The sequence below is a fragment of the Chrysemys picta genome, chromosome 1 (genome assembly GCF_011386835.1).
Source record: "Chrysemys picta bellii isolate R12L10 chromosome 1, ASM1138683v2, whole genome shotgun sequence".
Taxonomy (NCBI): Eukaryota; Metazoa; Chordata; order Testudines; family Emydidae; genus Chrysemys; species Chrysemys picta.
The window spans coordinates 117,420,241-117,441,727 of NC_088791.1; the positions used below are offsets into that span (position 1 = coordinate 117,420,241).

The window sequence follows — 21,487 nt, forward strand, 5'->3', positions numbered from 1 at the left end:
CACCTTGTGTATCCATACTTGTTACAACCTGGCAGGAGTTCCCCCACCGCTGATTGTGAGGGCACACTCGACTAGGGTACAAGCCTCGTCGGCTGCCTTTCTGGCCCTTGTCCCTATTCAGGACATCTGTAGGGCTGCCACATGGTCATCCGTTCACACGTTCACCTCACATTATGCTATTGTCTCCCAAACCAGGGAGGATGCTGGGTTCGGCAGGGCTGTGCTCCATCCCGAGTGTCTGAACTCCTACCCACCTCCAATAGATATAGCTTGGAATCACCTATTGTGGAATGCACATGAGCAATCACTCGAAGAAGAAAAGATAGTTACCTTTTCCGTAACTGGTGTTCTTCGAGATGTGTTGCTCATATCTATTCCACATCCCACCCTCCTTCCCCACTGTTGGAATGGTCTGGCAAGAAGGAACTGAGGGTGGGGGAGTGCACAGCGCCCCTTATACCGCGCCATGGTGGCGCCACTCCAGGGGTCGCTAGGGGCGCTCCCCTACGGGTACTGCCAGGGGAAAAACTTCCGGCACCAGTACACATGGTAAGCACGCACACCTATTGTGGATTGGACATGAGCAACACATCTCGAAGAATACCAGTTACGGAAAAGGTAACTGCCTTTTTTTTACACTACTTCCTGTTTGTGTTAATGAAATTTAATATGTGCAGTATTTTAAAGGTTAAACCTTTTGAAGATCAATGAAAATGTATTCTGTGTGTACTGAAAAATATCAAACTGCTCCTATACATCTCATTGGGGTGTCAGTTCTTAAGATTTAAGATTTGTTATAATTTGACTTAATGATTTCTTAATGATTTAATGATTTCTGATCATTTCATCAAAATCATGTAAACTAATATTCTCTGAATGTAGTGTGGTAATCTTTGGGATCTGGGGCAGCTTTTTTCTGCCAAGGGTGGCTGGAGTACAGAACAAGGAATTCAAGTCTCCTCACTCCATATTTTAAGTCCACCATCCCCTACACAAAAGGGGTGGGAAGAAGTGCATGTTCTCTTACCAGTACTAAAGGCCTCATCTGACAAGTGGTCCCCATGCCTGCTGTCCAGTTTTTCTGACACGGCTTCTGCAGTCTAATTATATTTAATACTAAAATCTAGAGCACATTGAACATGAAAATGTCTAGGAATAGTGTAAAATAAATTTTAATTTAATATCCGATAAAAAACACCAGGAATACTGCAGGGATTATAGCATTCCATTTTCATATTTAATTCACTGGAAAGCTTCATTTTCAAACTTGCGTAACTTTTACACACTTTTCACTTCGTTGCATCAGAGCACCCCAGAAACTACCTAGAAGGTACTTGTCACAAGTTTTAGGTCCAGCTTACCTAAACCTGGACCTTATTCCTAAGATACTTTAGAGTGGGGCCGCCTTTCTATGGATCCTGTGCTTGGGAGAAACGGCAAATCATGGACAAACCTACGAGGCCAATTCTGTCTACTTTAGCAGCTGAATATTGGAAAACAATGTCTTTAAAATGTTAGTGGTTGAAGGGATTGGTGGTAGTGAACAGAGGATCTAGGACTTTTGACCACCCAGATTTCCCTCTTCTGTACGCTCTTTAGTTTCTCTGTGCAATAGTCCTTATGTTGTTATAGTAGCAGTAGATTGAGGGATGAAGTGAAGACTGAGGAAGGGAGGGATGTGTGAGTGCTGCAGAAATCTGTGATCTGTCTCAAATAATGGGTTTGTGTATTTTATATGGGGTCTTGGTTATCTTAAGCTATGTCTGTGCTGCACTGCAATGCGGACTATGGAGGTGTAAACTGAAAGAGAAGAAAAGTTGATGTGAACTAGGTACCTTTATAGTTCATGACAGCAGCTTCCATGCAGAGCAGTTAGGTCACAACAATTCACACCCCGTGTAGTCTGCAGCAACATGTAGATATGCCGTTAGTTGTATCAGGGTTGTAGGATTTAGCCTTAGGTTTGTGAATATATTTTAAGGGGTTGATACTGCAGTCCTTGTTCCATGCAAAACTAAAATCGGTCCCCTTGAAAGAATTAATTTAACAGATACTTTTCAAGAGTAGCATAGTCTCTTAGGCTTTTGTATCTGTTAGCTATAACCGGGGGGAGCAGACATCTGTTTCTGGTGAATCAATCTTTTGGCTATAAAATCCATCTTTAAAAATAAACTTTTTTAGCAGGATATGATCTTATACACATACTGTAAAATAAGTATTCTTGGATCCCCAGGCAAATCTGTTAAATATTATATCTATTACCTCATCCTTAAGTAACCTGATGTTTTGGCATTCCCGTAACACATGGGATAAAGTGCTCTTGATTGTATTATATAATCAGCAAATGCTTTTGTCTCTTTATTTTTATTTTTTTCTTCTTGCTAGGAGTTGTGTATCCTAAATATAATTTTCCTATTGTTTTACTTCAGGTACAATAGGCAGGCTTGTTAAGAGATACTCTCCCTGTATTCATCTAAACTGATGCTCATCACCTTACTGCCATACCTTTTGTTTTCTGAAGTTAAATTACCTATTAGTAAAATGATTTATTTAAATGTAGAAGTTCTGCTATTTCACGAACGATGGCATTCCTGGAACTCCCTTGTACCTAAGTCTAACAGTTTGTTAAATTGTGCATTTCAGCTTTAAAAAATTCCAGCCTCCAATTTTTCTGTCTTTTGTGGGTATGAGAATACTTATTCTTTTTCTGATGAAAGCATTCCTTTTTATCCAGTTTTGCTGTAACGTGATTTTTATCTCCCCTGTTTAAAGCCTGCTTAAAATAAAACAAAGTTTGAGGCGAGGAAACAGTTACTTTATTTCCTTCTTGGATAATTGATCTTGAATGATTAATAGTTTCAGTCGAGGGCGTGAGCTCTGGTGAAAAATCCTATTGAGAGCTAATATGAGAGGAGAATCTTCGATAAATTCCTCTTGAAAGCCAAAACTGGTCCTTATCGCCATTCTTATTTGTTGTCCAGTGAATAATTTGGTGAGTCTTCCGGAGAATTCTTATAAATTCAATGGAAAAAATGTGACTAGTATGTTTGAGTGAAATGACAATTATGGCTTCTTTCCCTCTATCCCAAATATTTTAAAAAATTGAAATAAAGTAAGCATTTTTGTTACTTCCACAGGTACAACACTGAGTGTATATAATATTGTAAGGTGCATATTTATTATCAGGTTTCAGAGTAGCAGCCGTGTTAGTCTGTATCCGCAAAAAGAAGAACAGGAGGACTTGTGGCACCTTAGTGGGCTGTAGTCCACGAAAGCTTATGCTCTAATAAATTTGTTAGTCTCTAAGGTGCCACAAGTCCTCCTGTTCTTCTTATTTATTATCATTGAATTTATTTTGCCCCATAGGCTTAATTGTAATTGCTTTTACTCAGTAAGTCTAGCTTTATTTTCTTAAATGGTAGATCCAAGTTTAACCAGGTCCTCAGAGTCCTATTGTAAGTAACTAATCTCAAATACTTTAATCTATCAAGAGTCCACTTAAACCTTTCATTCATAAAACGTGACCTGAAACAACCTCTTGAAATTGGCAAAACATCAGATTATTTCCAAACTAGATCATCACCAGTTTAGTGATAAACGATAGCAATGTAGGGTTTTTTTGGTCTGCTCTAGTGATATGTTATCAGTGTACTACTATGTCATTTTCTTTTGCTGATCACCTAGTGCAGTACACTATTTACCCATGATTGCTGTGGCTTGTTCCACAGCCAGGTCAGAAAGTAAGAAGTGACAAATCTAACAAGTGTCTTCACTTTTCCATATTAAGGGCTAGAGTCTGCCATATTAATGTACACTGAGTAGTCATTTATTTCTTGAATATCAGGGACTAAATAGGGTTACCATCGGTTGGTATTTCCCCGGATATGTCCGTTTTTTTTGTTTTTAAATAGCTGTCCGGGAGGAATTGGTAATAAGGTAGAAAGGTCACAGCTGATAGGGCAGCTGGGCCTGATTGAGCCGCTCCCATTGGCCTCCAGGAGCCAGAGCCCCTCCCCCCCGCCTCAGCACTCTGCGGGAGTGGGGCTGTGCGCTCGGCAGCCTGTTTGGTTTGGCCCACGTGGAGCCAGCGGCATGGTGGTAAGGAGAGTCCCGGGGGGCAGTCAGGGAGTAGGGGGAGGGTTGGATGAGTCGGGAGTTCTGGGGGGGCTGTTGGGGCGGGGGTGTGGAGAGGGATCAGAGCAGTCAGGGGACAGGGAGCAGGGGGGTTGGATGGGTCGGGGGTTCTGGGGGTCTTGTCAGGGGGCGGGGAGTGGTTGGATGGGGCGTGGGAGTCCTGAGGGTCTGTCTTGGGGCGGGGGGTCTGGATAAGGGTTGGGGCAGCCAGGGGACAGGTAGGGGGTAGGGTCCTAGGGGGGCAGTTAGGGTGGGGGGGTCTCAGGAGGGGGCAATCGGGATAAGAAGCAGGGAGGCTTAGGTAGGGAGTGGGGTCGTGGGGGGCAGTTAGGGGACAAGGAGCGGGGGGGTTGGGAGTTCTGAGGTGGGCGGGAAGTGGAAGAGTCCTCTTTTTTGATTGTAGGACTAAGGTACTACTCAGTGTTTGTATAGGTGGCAAAATCAACCCCTAGATGGCTTGGACACAAGCATTTATAGCAATGTAAGTGTTAACAGTGCTATGCAGTTGTGAAATTTGTTTCTGAATTTGCAAAGATGACCTTAATTTTGGCATTTTCAAATTTTTGAGTGCTGATCTTTTGAAACTTTTAACATTCAATTTTTCGTATCTGTAATTATCAGTGCTCTACCTATTATTATCTGAGAGAGGTCTTTGGCAGAACCTGTCATCCATTTTCTCTTTTGGGTTGAATTGTATTAGAGAGCACATCTTTTAGAAAAAATAATTTCACCAAATACTTGCTTAGGCAAAAATACTGGTATGTTAATATTCCAAGAAAGATAAGTGTCAGCCCCATGGGAATGTGCTCTATTCTGTTACCAAAAAATCCATTGAAATTCCAATGAAAAAATCCTCAGAAGACTTAAAGTTGCCAGATGTCATGTTGACCTGCTAGCAGAAAACATCAGATGGATCACACATGGAAATCCACCAACACCATGCAAGAAACAGTACATTGTCCTGATGGGTAACATGTCGATGCGAGCAGCCACAGAGATGCACATTTGAGTATTGGTTTGCATGTTTCTCAAGTGCCTTTCAACCTGTACGTTTCCTGCCTAACAGCTGGCCTCCTGCGCACGATGAACATTGCTATTTCTGGCTGAGATACATTAAATACACTCTTTTGTAAAAAACTTTTTTTCATACTTCACAGAGGGGTGAACGTAGGGCTATATGTGTGAAGTCAGCAAGGTGTTATTGTATCCCTTCACTTCTCAGAGATTTCATCAGAGAATTCACAGCAAAGTAGGACTAGGTGTCTTGCATAGCTTTAACCAGTGGCTTGCCCACATGAACACTGAGGGTATTCATGTTTACACTGCAAAAAAGACTCTCAGCAGCAACTCTCGGAACCCAGATCAACTGATTCGGGATCACAGGGCTCTCTCTATGGGGCTGAAAATAGCAGTAGAATCATAGAATATCAGGGTTGGAAGGGACCTCAGGAGGTCATCTAGTCCAACCCCCTGCTCAAAACAGGACCAGTTCCCAACTAAATCATCCCAGCCAGGGCTTTGTCAAGCCTGACCTTAAAAACCTCTAAGGAAGGAGATTCCACCACCTCCCTAGGTAACCCATTCCAGTGCTTCACCACCCTCCTAGTGAAAGTTTTTCCTAATATCCAACCTAAACCTCCCCAGCTGCAACTTGACACCATTACTCCTAGTTCTGTCATCAGGTACCACTGAGTACAGTCTAGATCCATCCTCTTTGGAACCCCCTTTCAGGTAGTTGAAAGCAGCTATCAAATCCCCCCTCATTCTTCTCTTCTGCAGACTAAACAATCCCAGTTCCCTCAGCCTCACCGCATAACTCATGTGCTCCAGCCCCCTAATCGTTTTTGTTACCCTCCGCTGGACTCCTTCCAATTTTTCCACATCCTTCTTGTAGTGTGGGGCCCAAAACTGGACACAGTACTCCAGATGAGGCCTCACCAATGTCGAATAGAGGGGAATGATCACGTCCCTCGATCTGCTGGCAATGCCCCTACTTATACAGCCCAAAATGCCGGTAGCCTTCTTGGCAACAAGGGCACACTGTTGACTCATATCCAGCTTCTCGTCCACTTTTCTGGTGGTCCTTTTCTGCAGAACTGCTTCCTAGCCATTCGGTCCCTAGTCTGTAGCAGTGCATGGGATTTTTCCGTCTTAAGTGCAGGACTCTGCACTTCTCCTTGTTGAACCTCATCAGGTTTCTTTTGGCCCAATCCTCTGATTTGTCTAGGTCCCTCTGTATCCTATCCCTACCCTCCAGCGTATCTACCACTCCTCCCAGTTTAGTGTCATCTGCAAACTTGCTGAGGGTGCAGTCCACGCCATCTTCCAGGTCATTAATGAAGATATTGAACAAAACCAGTGTAGATGTTCAGGCTCAGGCTGGAGCCTGGGGTCTGAAACCTGGCAAGGGGAGTGAGTCTCAAAGTCTGAACTCCTCCAAAAGACAACTAGATCAAAGCACATTAATGAACTGTTAATGTATGTATGTCAGCAGGGTCCTCATAGACTCTTAGAGTGCAGTAAGGCTAGTGCAGGGTAGATTCACACCCCAGTTTGCTGCAAACTAAGGGCAGGTCTACACTAACCCCCCAATTCGAACTAAGGTACGCAACTTCAGCTACGTGAATAACGTAGCTGAAGTTCGAAGTACCTTAGTTCGAACCTACCTCGGTCCAGACGCGGCAGGCAGGCTCCCCCGTCGACTTCACAGTACTCCTCTCGCCGAGCTGGAGTACCGCAGTCGACGGCAAGCACTTCCGGGTTCGACTTATCTCGTCCAGACAAGACGCGATAAGTCGAACCCAGAAGTTCGATTTGCTTGCCGCCGAACTACCCGGGTAGTGTAGACCTACCCTTAATGTTTGTATAGACAAGCCCTTATAACTGCTCTGTGAGTTTGAGTATTTTAACTTGTTTTTGGGAAGGAGATACAGTGAAGGAAGAGTTAAAGTATATCCTACCAATTTGGTATATGCATACTCATACAGAATTGCCTTAATCTTTCATTAATTCTCATAACTGCCTGGGTAGTTTTAGAGTGGTAGCTGTGTTAGTCTGTATCAGCAAAAACAATGAGGAGTCCTTGTGGCACCTTAAAGACTAACAAATGTATTTGGGCATAAGCTTTTGTGGGCTAGAACCCATGCATCTGATGAAGTGAGTTCTAGCCCACGAAAGCTTATGCCCAAATACATTTGTTAGTCTCTAAGGTGCCACAAGGACTCCTCATTGTTTTTGTGTAGTTTTAGTAAGTTTTGCTATGTTAACGGTCTTGAACCAAGAGAAATGTATGTACAAAAAAGGCTCAGCTCCACTCTAAAACTACACTGCATAAATGCTTTATTTTCATCATTTGTAACTAGTTAGTCTAGTTGAGCTAGCACTTGTGGGTGGGATAGGAGTTTGTGTCAGTCTAAGAAATTCCTTGTAAAAATATTTAAACTAGTTCATATATCTGTAATCCATCTGTGTAGGAGTTGGTAAGGAATTCTATTAATATGTTCTAACAACTGCTTGGTATTAAAAGGCATGATTCTACTTAATGTATAAGCATTTCACCGGTGGAGCATTTGAAAATAAATGTCCAGAATTCTTGATGAAACTATAGGAATAATGGGTAAAACTTTCAAAAGGGAATTAGGTTTCTCAGTCCTTTAGGTGCTTATGAAAATTATACCCAACATGATTTGCTTGTGAAAATACTCTTAAAGAATTTCTGGTTTAAATAAACTTCTGGAATGATGCTTAATATTTGTCAGACATTTAGGCCTAATGCTCAGAATTCAAGCGGACGTAAATTAGTGTGCATTTGCATATGAAATTACTTAGATTGCATGGAAATAGACACAATGGGCTGCTTGCACTAGTAAATACTATAATTGGTGATATGCATCTCAAAGTACTATTTGCACATACAATTGTCAGTTGTGATATAAATTAGGCACACAGTTGGAAACTTGGGGCTCAAATGTCCCAGTGTTGAAGCACCCTTGTTTCCTTGAAACACTAGAATTTAAAAAGAAAATAATTAAGCTCTCGAGGTATACATTTCTATAACTTGTGTAATATAAGTACTGTATAGCAGTTACTGTTTGGTTCTAAAAATATATATAATTATTTTGTGCCACAGTTCCATAGTCAGCAGATATTTTCCTCCTAAAATTAAGGAAGCCACAAGCATTTCCCACAAAATATACAATAGCTGAAATGACAACATACCAGAGAAAGCTAATTGATGTCAGTGACCATATAAAGTTTAAAATATAGAATAATGTGCCCATTATATGTTGAAATGACTAGCATAGTGAATTATGAGCTAGACAGGAACATAATATGCTGCCATCTCAAACACTTTGGTTTGAAGTCAGTCTGGATTTTAAGCTGTTTGCATTCCAGAGGCTTTGATTCCTGAGAAGAGCCACAGAGTATGTGCAGTTCCAGCATCCTGTCCTTTGGGAAATTAATATCTGCTCTTCCAGTTTCTCTAGCTTGATGTCAACCTGTTTACTGGCCACTTACCATGATGGTATAACTTGGAGTTTGGCTTGGTATGGATGATTCTAAAATAGAAAGAAGTGGAGGGGAATTCTTTAACAAACAAACAAAAAACCCTACTACTGACCATTTAAAACTGGCCTGGATTATTCTCCCAAAGACAAGCTGTTATAGCTTATTGGTTAGACAATGGTCTCTTAGAACAACCTGGAACCCATAATAATCAAGGGGTGTTTTTTCAAAAGCAAATACTTCAGGTATTACAGTTTGTTTGTAGTTATGTTGTTATGCCATTTTCTTCTCTTTTCAGAGTAGAGAAGATGACTGAAAACACACCACCTCGAGAAGTGAATAACATTTCGAACCACAGGGTGTTAATTAAACCAGAGGCACAGAATAATCAAAAAAACAAAGAAGTAAGCAAAAATGAAGAGAAGGCGGCTTTGGAAGCTGAAAAATATGGATTTCAGAAAATTGGACAAGATAAACCCTTAACTAAAATTAATAGTGTAAAGCTAAATTCAGAATACAGAACCTTACCAGTGAGCGCACTTCAGGCTGGACTCTACAGGCCAGTTCATTTAAATGGGTCTGAGAATAAAGCTGTCAATATTGTGGCGGACTCTGGAGATGGAGGACAGCACAATGCAGTTCACTCACATATGGAGTCTGAACGAGTCATACAGAGAACTAATTCAATGCTTCAGTTGGAGCAGTGGATTAGAATTCAGAGAGGAAAGGGGCAAGATGAGGAAACAAGAGGGTAAGCAATTTGATTATTCTTTTAATTTAGATTTTCTGTCACAATATCTTAGATTCTTTTTCAGGTGTGTAATTAACTTAATATTACATTCCTGTAAAGTCCAGTTTTTGGCTTAAAGAGGTTGTCTTGCATTATTGTGCATGCTGGTTATCTAGATAGTATCTACTTAGATTGTGTAAGAGACACTCTCAAACAGTCACTTAGCCTCAGTAAAAGTTGTTTTATTTAAATGGGCGCAGCCAGCTAGTTTTTAGGCACAAAATTTAGGTTGGGGAAGAATACATGAAACCAGGTAAGAGATGTGGGAGTGTTGTTTGGGGTTTGTTTGTTTGTTTGTTTTAAATTTGGTGTTGCTGGTGACTTTAACATTCCTTGGTAGTATTGTGTGCTTAAATATTTATTAATGCATGAAAACAAATTGAAAGCATTTGGAAACAATTACATAGATCAATTTTTTTCATTCAAATTGAATGAAATCCAAAGAGTAAACAGCCTCCATAAATGATGAAGAGTAAATTAGTTACTAAAACAAAATGTTTGCTAAATTCAATCTTTGACTTCAAGGAAATAAGACAGATGTAAACTCAAAAAAATGCATATTAAACACAAACAAACATATTGCGTATTCCTGTTAAAACATTGGCATGGAAGTTGTGTGCTTCCTTAAGAAGGAAATGTGCGGATAAGTAGATTCTTGTATTGTCAATTTAGGTGAAATGCACGGTTTGTTAGAAATGTGATTTTTGCCTTCTCCTCTGCCCCTTTCCTTCTCTCTTGTTCACTCCCCTCTCCGATTGGTGGGGGCTCTGACATCAGAGGGAAATCATCCCTCTTTCTCCCCTGTCTTGTCTCTGTGTTCTTCCCTCAGTTACCATCATGCTAGGATCAGTTAATTGGTGAGTAGTGGATTTGAACAAAGGTGGTAGGTAATGTATGTGGTTAAATGAGAGGGGAAGCACTGACAAAGATGCATACACCATATGAGGAATATTGAAAGTAGCATTAAATATCTGAGTTGCATATGAAAGCTGGTCAAAAATCCCTCTGAGTGAACTTCGCCTCTATTACAGTGAAAACTTCAGATGTAATATACCTGGGGGAATTCTGTGCCAAAAAAATGAAAAATTCTGTACCCGGTATTTTAAAATTCTGCATATTTTGTCAAAATAACACTCTGTAATCATGCCCGTTTCAATTATTTTGGTAATTTATTTCAAAATACCGATCAGCAACTACATCTGTAAAGTACAAACACAAAAAAATTCCTTCAGGAGTAGAGAGTTAAGGAAATACTTATAACAACCCAGTTCCTGTTTGTCCCCTCACCCCTGAGCCCAGTAGGGCTACAGACACCCACACCCCTCCCTCCCAGAGCGCAGCTGTGAGCCCCCCTGCCCAGACACTCGCACTTCCTCTCTCCCTCCCTCCCTCCCAGAGAAACAGCCTCATGCTGGTCCCAGGCTTGTGTGGAGCTTCCTGCACGCTGCCGCCTTCCTTCAAGGCATGCTGAGAAGCTTTCACCCTCGCCCCCCCCCTCCCATCTCACCCCCCACCCCCCCGCAGTGTCTTCTACTTATGAGCTTTTTTCTGCCGGGTACAGTGGCCTGTAGTGGCAGCGCTGCAGCCCATTTCTGTGGAGGAAAAGGGAATTCTGTGCAAAAAACTAATTTCTGTGCAAATTCTGCATGCACAGAGGTGCAGAATTCCCCCAGGAGTAATGTAGTTAAGGATTTCCCATTCCAGCACAGAGAGTGGTGATTCTTTAAAACACTTGCTTTTAAGCACTTCATGAGGAAAAGTCCCTGTTCGTGAAATTGCCTCAGGACTGTTTTTATTAATAGATTTTGCTATCAAAATGCTTTTATTTAAAACTCTTACTATAGAAAGATTCTATGCTATTTTTTAAAAAAATTAAGTTAAAAAGATAGAAAAGTATATCCTAAATGTTATCATTTGAAGTTTGTCATGCAAATTCATCTAAATTCGTGTTAATCGTTTTCTTTTCTACATATAACCATGCTTATGGCATAGCACCTCCAAAGTCTAACGGTGCATTCCAGTGATTAATCGGAAAACTTTAAAGTTCCTCTATGAATCATTGACATTATTAAATCTTGCTGTGTTGTTAGCAATTATTCTGCATCACGGAAGCATAGGGATGTCTCTTCCAGGATGTCTACCAGGCAACTGCATTGTATGGCACACTAAACATGAGTTTATAATATTTATTTCTCAAACCTCTATTAAAATTTTTTGCTTTCAATTAAACTTTTATGGGAATGTCACTGCAGGAGGAATTTGGAGAGTGTGAAATTATGCCCTTCACATTGTAGGGAGGAGGTAGGTTGACCTGAATAATCTTCTTTGCTGGAATGTTCTTAAGATCTGTTTCTTGCAAAGCTGTGAAAGTTTACTCTTACTCTGACTCAATTGCTAAAGCTCTATAACAGACCCATCATTAAATATAATTGGTATTGAGGGTCATATAGTATTCCTGATATATTTGTGTTGCCAGTTGATCAATTTTTAATTTTAATTTGTACTACACGGAGTGACTATTAAACCTTGACATTTATCACATTATGTATGCTTGGGCAATGAGAACTTAACACAGTTTTGTGATGTAATTAGATTTTTAAATTTAGAATTAAAAAATTGTGTAACTTGCATCCAGACAGTGATAGTTGAATAGATGTTGTTTTTCAATTATGAACAAGGATAAAACCTCCAAGTCTTTTCAGTTTGGATTTCTCTTATCATTGCTCCAGTATTATGTTGGCTGTATTCCAAAACACACTGATTCCATTGTGGGAGATGTATAGTGGAAAACATTAACAAAACATTAACTGGCAGAACAGAATTTCCTTGAGTATAGAGATCATTTCTTATTTAAATATAGATGAAATTGGTAGCACAAACAATATACTTAAAAATGAAGCTTGATGTAAAGCTGATCAGCAAAGTGGAATTAAAATTGGACTTGTGCCCTTCTTTGTCTTTTTGGGATACATAAAGGTAGCCTGAAGCTTTTGTTGCTGCTGCTGCTGTTTTAAGAAAAAGGTTTATAATGCTGCTTTTTTACACTAGAAATTCAGGTTTTGTCTAGACTAGAAAATTCTGATTTGGACAACTAGTGAAAAGGTAACATCACAAGGGAATGAAAGTTGAGCTATTGAGAGGGGAAGGAAGTTTTAATGATAAAACTGTTTTTTGTTTTTCAGTAAGGTTGGGTTTTGTTGTCTTTCAATAAGATGTATTTAACTTCCATGACTAAATTTTGGAGAAGGGGCAGCCTTTGTTTAAAGACTCAGCATCCTCAACCCTTTTTACTAAGGTTCTTTCAATAAAGCATCCATGAGACCTCCCAGAGTTTTCCAGCTAAAGCAGGGAAGACAAAACTTGATATTCCTGTACTAAGATTTCTCAGGTTAAAAAAAAGTCTTAAGGCTTTATATATATCAGAGACAAAGGCGCAAGCCCAATTTATTTAAAACAAAAAAACAAAAAACAACCCCTTACAGACCACCTCTACAAACTGCCTTACAGATAAAATTTAGAATTTCAGGGCTTTGGGGTGTTTGTAACATTTGTTAGTTTCATTAGCTTATCATAACAATAAGCATCTGAAGAATTACTTTTTAGGAATGCTTTTAAAGAGTAGGGTGACCAGATGTCCTGATTTTTATAGGGACAGTCCCAATATTTGGGTCTTTTTCTTATATAGTCTCCTATTGCCCCCCATCCCGTCCTGATTTTTCATACTTGCTGTCTGGTCACCCTATTAAAGAAGAGCGCATACTCCACCATTAGAGTTCTAAATAGCCCAAAGCACTTCAAGGGCAGAAATAATAGCATGACTATTAATCCCTGAAATTTTCTCCCCCTCGCCCTAATCGTCTCTCCCCACTCCCACCCCACCCCCCACCCCCGGCTGTCCTTTCTGCATTCATACTTGGTTCAAACTAAAATCAGTAGATTGGGAGAGATCAGTAATTTTTCCATAGGACAGTTTGTGCAAACCAGTGGCTGTCCCATAAAATAGCTCATGTACATAATTTTTTTTTGTAAAAATACAAATTTCTCCAAAGAATATATTATAATGGACGTCTAGGCATTAAGGAATAAGTTGGAAGGTGGTCTTGGGTACTGCTGTTTGTTTTCTTTTTCTCACTTGCTGTGTGAGAGATGTACACAGCTGGGGGGGAGAACGTGACTATTCAAGACAATCAGGAAGACTTTTGAATAGTAAGTTTTGTCAAATAATCATCTGAAAACTGAAGGTGTCCAGTCTTCTGTTACATTAGTTGTAGGTGTTAAAAGTAACAGTAGTAGGTAAACATTTTCAACAGAAGTGTGATTCAGCTAACTGTTCTTACAGGTGTGAGAAATGTGTGTGCCAAATATCTGCATATTTGCGGTCTTTGTTACAGAGTACACTGAGCATATTCTTAACCAGAAGATTGGTCCCATACATAGTTTTGGATTCCTCTACCCTATATTTTGAAGAGATGACTTAACTTTCCTCCATTTTGCCATTTTCCTCTATACTCTCATACGAGGCAGTCTAAGGAAACCCTTAATTGTATTCTTTATGATGGAGGGGCATTTTTAGCCTTGAGTTTGTAAGGTGCTTCTCTCTGTGCCTATAGGACTGAGAGATCTCCGCATGTCACAGGATTGAGCACATAGAAAGCATATCAGCAAGCTCTCTCCCCCTTTAGAGTAAGTGAGTTAACTTCCAGATTGGAACAAATCTTAGAGCCCAGCAATAATCACATGCAATGGGGACATTCCCAAAGTTTTAAAGAGGTATTTTTATCTTGCAGAAGTTTTTCTGTAAGTTGAAGATCTTGTGGGTTATTTATAAAGCCAGCCATAGAACTGTTACTGCAGCTCAGCAGCTTACCTGATGGATTACTGTCCCGCTGCTGCACACGAGGTATCTTGCTTTTAGTAGAGGTTTTGTGTGTGATTTAGGATTTGGTTAGGTCAGTCTTGCTGGTACCCTCATAACACTGACAACCCAGCTTTGGGTTTAATCACTGGATTGAAAGCCAGGGCATCATTTAAGGGTTGTTTTTTTTTTTCTAGTGCTAGTAATTAGTAAGAGATGTTGGGTGTTTAAATCTTAAGTTCCAGAACTTAAGAACAAATAGTGAGTGTAGACATTTTTAAATTAAAATTTTTCATACATTAAAAATGCAAAGAATTTTTCCCCCAAATTAGCTTGGATTTTCAAAGAAGCTTAAAGGAGACAACTGCTCAACTCCCACTGAATGAAATTTGAAATTCAATGGGAGATGAACATCTAGCTCCCTGGGATTCCTTTGGAAAATCTTAACTTTTAAAATCATAAACATTACATATAGCTAAAAATTAATTTGACAAATCCACTGGAAAGTCTAGGAAAGGGGAATTTGGATGCCTTGTATTGAAATACAAGGAAAAAAATCTTCAAGTGCTTGCTCACGTCCATTGCATGCTAGGTGTGCGCACGCCACGTGCAGAGATGCGGGAGATTTTTTTCCCTTAGTGGCATCCATAGTAATTGGCCCTAGCACCTTCTGGAGCCCCTCACACATGCTCTGTTATAAGGGGCGCTGCCGACTCCACACCTCTCAATTCCTTCTTACCACCTGTGACGGTTACTTGGAACCACCTTCTTGCTCTCTTGCAAGGCTTTCCCAATGGTTTGGACTCTGTAGTCTATTGTATATAGTTTTTGCAGTTAGTGTATTTAGTAATCAATCAGTACTAGTGTATAGAGTGTAAATAGTGGTCCCAGTCGTCGAGGGACATCGTCCCAAGGACTGGAGATGCCCCCATCCCCAGGTTTCAAGCCATGTACCTCCTTCGGCAAGCCCAGACCAGTGAGCAATCCGCATTTGAGCAGTTTTAAGTCACTCAGGGAAGCTTATGTTAAGAAGAAAAATCTCTGGCAGCTGTGCACGTGTCACGTGCGCACCTAGCATGGAATGGGCATGAGCAACACATCTCCAAGAACAACAGTTATGAAAGGTTGGTAACTGTTTTTATCGTCTTTTTCATAATTACGGCAGTGCAAATGCACAGAGTTGGGTGAACGGAAACAGGATGGTCTTGAGAAGACTTGTGTGGAAAAACTAACATTTTTATATATGATTGATTAATTTTCCTATCTACAAAATGCCTTACAGATAATACTTCTGGGAGGTTGTGTGGATTGATTCATTGGTATATGTAAAGCACTTTAAAGCAGTTTCCATCTGTGGTTCTTGCAAAGCATCATAGGTAATAGTAAATGTTCAAAAATGAATTATTTAGCTTAACATTTTTATTTTGCATGACTGAAAGATAGTTGCTACAAACAATTTTTGTAATACTTATTTTATAAGGCGCTAATTACACTTAGGTTAACTCTGTTTTTAAATGTGCCCTTTTCCGTAACTCACTAATTTTCAGTTCCAGGACCACAGTTAGTGATGATTCAAACAGTTAAATAGCTCTGGTAATGAGATGTTTAGTGCCTTTCACCTCTATGCTGTCAGTTTGAATTTAGCCTACTTTACATGTGACTGGAATCTACCAGCTCATGCCTGTTCCATGCCCTGTGTAAAATGAGTTAGGTGTTGTTCTTCTTCTCGCTAGAAAAGTGTCAACATCCAAAAATCGCCATTACAAATAGCATTAAATGGAAAACATCATGACAGGTCAGACTCTTTGGTCCAAGACTAACGTTTCACTTCCCTCCAGTCACAGTTGAGGCATATTGAAGGTTCATTAGGGAAAACTTCGCATTGCCACCTGATCTGTCACTGAAGGACTTCAGTTTTCAGAACTGTTAATCTGGTATCCAATTAAAGAAGAGTTTTAAATTCACACAAAAATTAAAAAGTAAAAAAAAAGCATTAAAATTATGTTGTCTTGTAATACAAAGAAATAATTTACTGTTTGTTCTGCTTGAGCTGATTTACGTGAATGGTTTATCCAAAATTGCAGAATATAATTGCATTAGATAGTTACCATTTTTTCTGCCTTATTCTAGCCATAATTAATAAATGGTTTTGATATCATTTTGCAATTATCTGCTTTTATAGACAAATAGTCAGCTTTTGCCTGTTCATGAATTTGTATTGGAACAAACAATATAAGCCTTAATTTTAAAAGCTTGACACTAAACTATTCACCTTGCAGGTTTGAGCTGAAATAAAAACAAAATAAAAGATCATAGGGCTACGTATCCCAAGTATCTGAAACATCTATAGGAGTTGTAGATGCACCTCTCAGGAACTGACCCAGAAATGGGTAATAAGTAAACTGATGTGAAGATTGGATTGGTATGAAATATTGGGTTGAATAATTAATCCAGTCAGTAAAAAGATCCAGTTGCATCATATGTAATATATTCATTTGGCATACTTGATTTTTTCAGTAGCCTTTACTGTTTCCTTCATATGATGGAGAGCATAGATCTTTTAAAATGTGATGCCCATAGATCAGAACAGATTATAAAGTATTATATCTAACAAGCGTGGAAAAGAAATTAGATAACTTTGTATTCCCATAATAGCAGTATTCTTGACTATTAATGGAAACTCTTGTTTCAGCATAATTTCATATCAGACGCTACCAAGAAATATGCCAAGCCACCGACCCCAAGTTGCACCCCGTTACCCAGAAGGCTATAGAACCCTGCCAAGGAACAGCAAAACGAGGCCAGAGAGTGTTTGTAGTGTGACACCATCAGTTTATGACAGGACCATAGGACCAGTAACAGCTGAAGAAAAGCGGAGATCCATGCGGGATGACACAATGTGGCAACTCTATGAATGGCAACAACGTCAATTTTACAATAAGCAAACAACTCTTACTCGACATAGTACTTTAAGTAGTCCAAAAACCATGATCAATATTTCTGATCAGGTGATGCATTCCATTTCCACATCACCTTCCCATGGTTCCATAGCTGGTTACCAAGGATATTCCCCTCAACGGACATACAGATCAGAAGTGTCATCACCAGTGCAAAGAGCAGATGTAACAATTGACCGCAGACATAGAACGCATCATGCTAAGGTGAATACTTTCCTTATACATAGTTAATAGACAAACTTATTTCCAGTTTTCTTCTTTAAATAGAATGGTTCCAGGTAACAGAACACTGACTTTCCATGTTACTTTGGAAAGTTCTGCTGTTGTAGGCATAGTTACATGCCACTGTTTTTATGAAAAAATTATTACTATATTAAATGTTTGTTTCAAAGAAAAAAATGACTTTATAAAGTCAGGTGTAGCCTGTGTAAGTGATGGGAGAAGTTATTTTCTTTTAGAAGATGGAGAAGTGTTCTCTTAATGGTATTAAATTTAATCTTGTATAGCATACTCTACATTGCTGTGAGAGCCAGAAAGCAAGTCGGTGTTCCCATTAGTCTCCAGAGTATCTTAAGGGAGTGCAAACAGGTTTCTGAAGAAAAAGGGCATTTAGAATTTCTGGGCTTGTAATCAAGGTCCAATATGATTTTTGGAAATTATAGTAATCTTAGCTTCTCTTCAGAGCACTCAAGGTCCTTGCCTATTTATTTTTCTCACCTTCAGCTACAAGTCAGACTAACTTTCTAGTTACTGTTAAATTATCCAGTGAGATCACTAAGGAACAGCAGAACCACATGCATATGACCTCAGTGACCCTCCATAAGTCTGCTAGCCCTTGCCAGCTTGGGTCAGAGGGAATAAGCTAGAATCATAAACCTAGATCCCCAACATGCTTTTGGTAGACTCGTTAAATTATGCTATGCACATTGTTTCTGCAGTTGAGAGCTCCTTTTAAAAAATCATGCAGTTGTAAGTAGGATGTAAAACTAACAATTTTCCTGCCCTACACTACTTAAGGTGCTCAAGGATTTCATTGAAGCTGTTCCTTGAACTCTGACCCAGGATTCTTTATGAAATGTTGTGGCTTCCTGCAATATTGAAGCATGGAAAAGCTTTAAAAAAACCTTTAAAGATCTTTAAATTGCTTTGTGTGTTTTCCCCTTTGGGGTTGAAATACCTCCAACCAACAAAAGAGCAGTTTCTTTCTGTTTTGAAGTCCATTGCCCATTACCGCTTTGGAAATTTAATTCAACATTTTATGCAGCCCTAAAAAAGAGCATCATAGTCAAGTGCGCACAGGACATATAGTATATCTTATATAACGGTGTCTAAACTGAGTTTTCAGTTTACTTGTATAATACATTTTACTAGTATTCTATATACAATTCTTTTTAGCCAAGTTAATCTAGGAAGTGCCATTCATTGTCATTACTGATTTTAGGTTTTCAGGTTATTTATTTTGTACTTTTTAACATTAAGCTAAGTTTATTCATAAAACCTTGAACACATTGCTAATTCCTTTTTTAAAAATGTACAAGTTAGGGGACTGAATGGTTTAGGATTGATAGTGCTGAAATACTAGATTGAATCCATGTCAGCCTGATAGAGATCAAAGGCTATTTGAACAAAAGCCTTGAAATATTTCATGACCTAGATCAAATGATTCAGTGATCTGTCTAGTTCTCAACAAAAATTGTTTCATTAAAAAATACCACAACCCTTGGTCCCAATTTATTCTTGCTGGAACTCTAAGTGGAAGGGCCATGAACTGAAAGAGCCATGAAGACTGAAGTACTTTCTCAAGTTTAGAAGTGGTCCTTCCAGGGCATGGATTCAGACACACCAGAGGATTTGAGTTGCTTTTGAATATATTTTGTAGACCAACAGAGGACTTCGTTATCTAGTGCTGTCATTCTGGGTATGTCTATACTGCAATTAGACACCTGCGGCTGGCCTATGCCAGCTGATTCGGATCTCATGTTGTGGGGCTGTTTCATTGCAGCATAGACTTCTGGGCTTGGGCTGAAGCCCAGGCTCTAAGACCCTGTGAGATGTGGGAGAGTCCCTGAGCTTGGGCTGCAGCCTGAGCCCAAATGTTTACACTGCAGTGAAACAGCCCCACACCCGGAGCCCTCCAAGCCCAAGTCAGCTGGCATGGGCCAGCCATGGGTTTTTATTTGTGGTGTAGACATACCTCTGGCACGTTTCATAAGAATGAAATTGACTTGTAAAATTATATTAAATTCCTATTTAACCCTCAATGCAAAAAACTTTGCCAGACAACCATGGATTATAATATGCAGTCTTGTTTTTCCATAGCACGTCTTCATGCCTGAAAGAAGGTCGATGCCAGCAGGTCTGACTTTACAGCCTGTTACTCCTCAGAGCCTCCAAGGCAAAACGGTGAGTGGCACTTTTATTTAGTACATCATTTTTTTTATTTAAGAACAATCCATAAAATAAAATATGCAACACTGCAACATTTCTGTTTGTAGAGCTTGTATTAAATGCAGTCTTCAATTACCAAAGATTCTGTTTGATAACATTGAGGATTTGCAAGAATAGAAGTTTTAGTTAAAATTTTCTGCCAACAAATACAATTCTCTTTCTGGAAATAACTTTCATTTACACATTGAGTATCTTATTTTGGAAACATATAGGACAGCATCAAGTTTTCTGTTTTAGGATTTTTCTAACATGCATTTGACAAAGTTGCCTCTTCTGAATTTTTAAGAATAGTACAGTAAAATAATGTGCTCTTATTCACCTGTATAGAGCATGTGTCTTTGTAACAGAATTAAGACTTCTCTTTCATTAGATATTTTCCATTAATGGTGATGGGTCAATGTAGTATTGCCAACTCCAAGAGCCTAAAACTCAAGATTTTTAAAGTATGTTTGAACTCCCCTTCCCTATTCCCAAAGCTTGAAAATTACAGGTTGAAATTTGTACCTTAAATCCATATGTAATGTCCCCATGTACAATGCAGGCCCCATTCCCCGTCTGCACTTGCTCTCTGACTCCATTATTGCCCTCCTACTGCCCAGAGACCTCCCTGCTTCTTGCAGCCCTCCACACCAACCCTAGTAGGATGCTGGAGCTGCTTCTTTCTTTCCTTGGGCTCTGATCACCAATAACTTCCTCTTCTAACACTGTCGTGCTGGGGTGAGGCTGCTGAGCTGGGTGGGAAGTAAAGGGTTGTTCTTTCTGCACTTGTTCCAAGGCTTTGCCTGCTATGGGCAGCCAAGGGGTACTGTAGGCAGCTGCCAAAGGGAAAAACTGTAGGTGACTCTGGCAAAATTCCTGCACTGTCTGTATTATCACAAGAGCCCCCAGAATCTGTCCGATTTACAGCAGTCACAGAATGTCGCAAGGATTGGCAACACTAGCTGATATTGGGAGTTGGAGCAATCTATTATGCATTGTGCTTCTCTGTGATAGGACAAGTATGCACACAAACCAAGGATTTTAATTAATATACGATAAAAATAATTTACTTTTAATTTGGAAATTAAGTTATGTTCATGCAAGACTTCTCAAAGAAAATGTTTTCATCCCTGAAAATATCAATTTCTTATGCATTTACCATACAGAGATGTTACTATCTTCAATTTATTTCTGTGAATGTGGTCATGCAAAGAAATTAGTTCTGTTTACAATTTAATTTTTTACGTGAAATCCTGTCCATTTTCATTGGGAATACATTTTAAAATATATTGTAGTGACCTAAATCCTTATTACATATTTTCTGGAAATAATACTCCAGTTGGTACTGAAATGAACAGTTAGAAAGTGCAAGATTACCCATTATGGAACTTGATTCTTATGTTGTGTTTTTCAGTGAAAGCTAGATGCGATTGACAACTGAAGTTATAGTAAAATTTGCTCCCTCTAGTGGACTTCTACAGTATATGCCCACAGTTGTACTGATGTGTGTTTTGTTTGTGGTTAGATCAAGAAACACATGAGCTTGTTCTCAGACTCTTGTTCTGTGTTTCAGGTAGGGTGACCAGATGTCCCGATTTTATAGGGACAGTCCTGATATTTGGGGCTTTTTCTTATATAGGGTCTTATTACCCCCTCACCCCCATCCTGACTTTTCACACTTGCTGTCTGGTCACCCTAGTTTCAGCAAATGGATAGTAATTGTTTTTCAATACTATAACCTCATTCTACATTTTTCCTCCCCACTTCTTGATTTGGAAATTTTATGAAAACAGAGTAAAAGTTAATCTACTGTATTCC

At 39.4% G+C, this 21,487-nt stretch overlaps 2 protein-coding genes across 34 annotated transcripts in view; both read left to right on the forward strand.

Moving 5' to 3' along the window:
• The window catches only part of LOC135972119 (pleckstrin homology domain-containing family A member 5-like), a 171,803-nt gene extending 162,748 nt beyond the window's left edge, over positions 1 to 9,055 (forward strand). For all 6 annotated transcript variants that reach the window (XM_065567907.1, XM_065567917.1, XM_065567915.1 and 3 more), the window contains one exon: positions 8,939 to 9,055. The gene's annotated coding sequence lies outside the window, so the exon portion shown is untranslated. The remainder of the gene's footprint in view (positions 1 to 8,938) is intronic.
• LOC101951029 (pleckstrin homology domain-containing family A member 5) overlaps positions 1 to 21,487 on the forward strand; it is a 158,279-nt gene that overhangs the window by 66,263 nt on the left and 70,529 nt on the right. For all 28 annotated transcript variants that reach the window (XR_010592753.1, XM_065567891.1, XM_065567887.1 and 25 more), the window contains 3 exons: positions 8,939 to 9,391; positions 16,978 to 17,446; positions 19,562 to 19,645. Coding sequence is in view for 27 of the 28 variants with exons in the window: in XM_065567891.1 (XP_065423963.1) it covers positions 8,939 to 9,391; positions 16,978 to 17,446; positions 19,562 to 19,645 (1,006 nt within the window). In the remaining variant the exon portion in view is untranslated. The remainder of the gene's footprint in view (positions 1 to 8,938; positions 9,392 to 16,977; positions 17,447 to 19,561; positions 19,646 to 21,487) is intronic.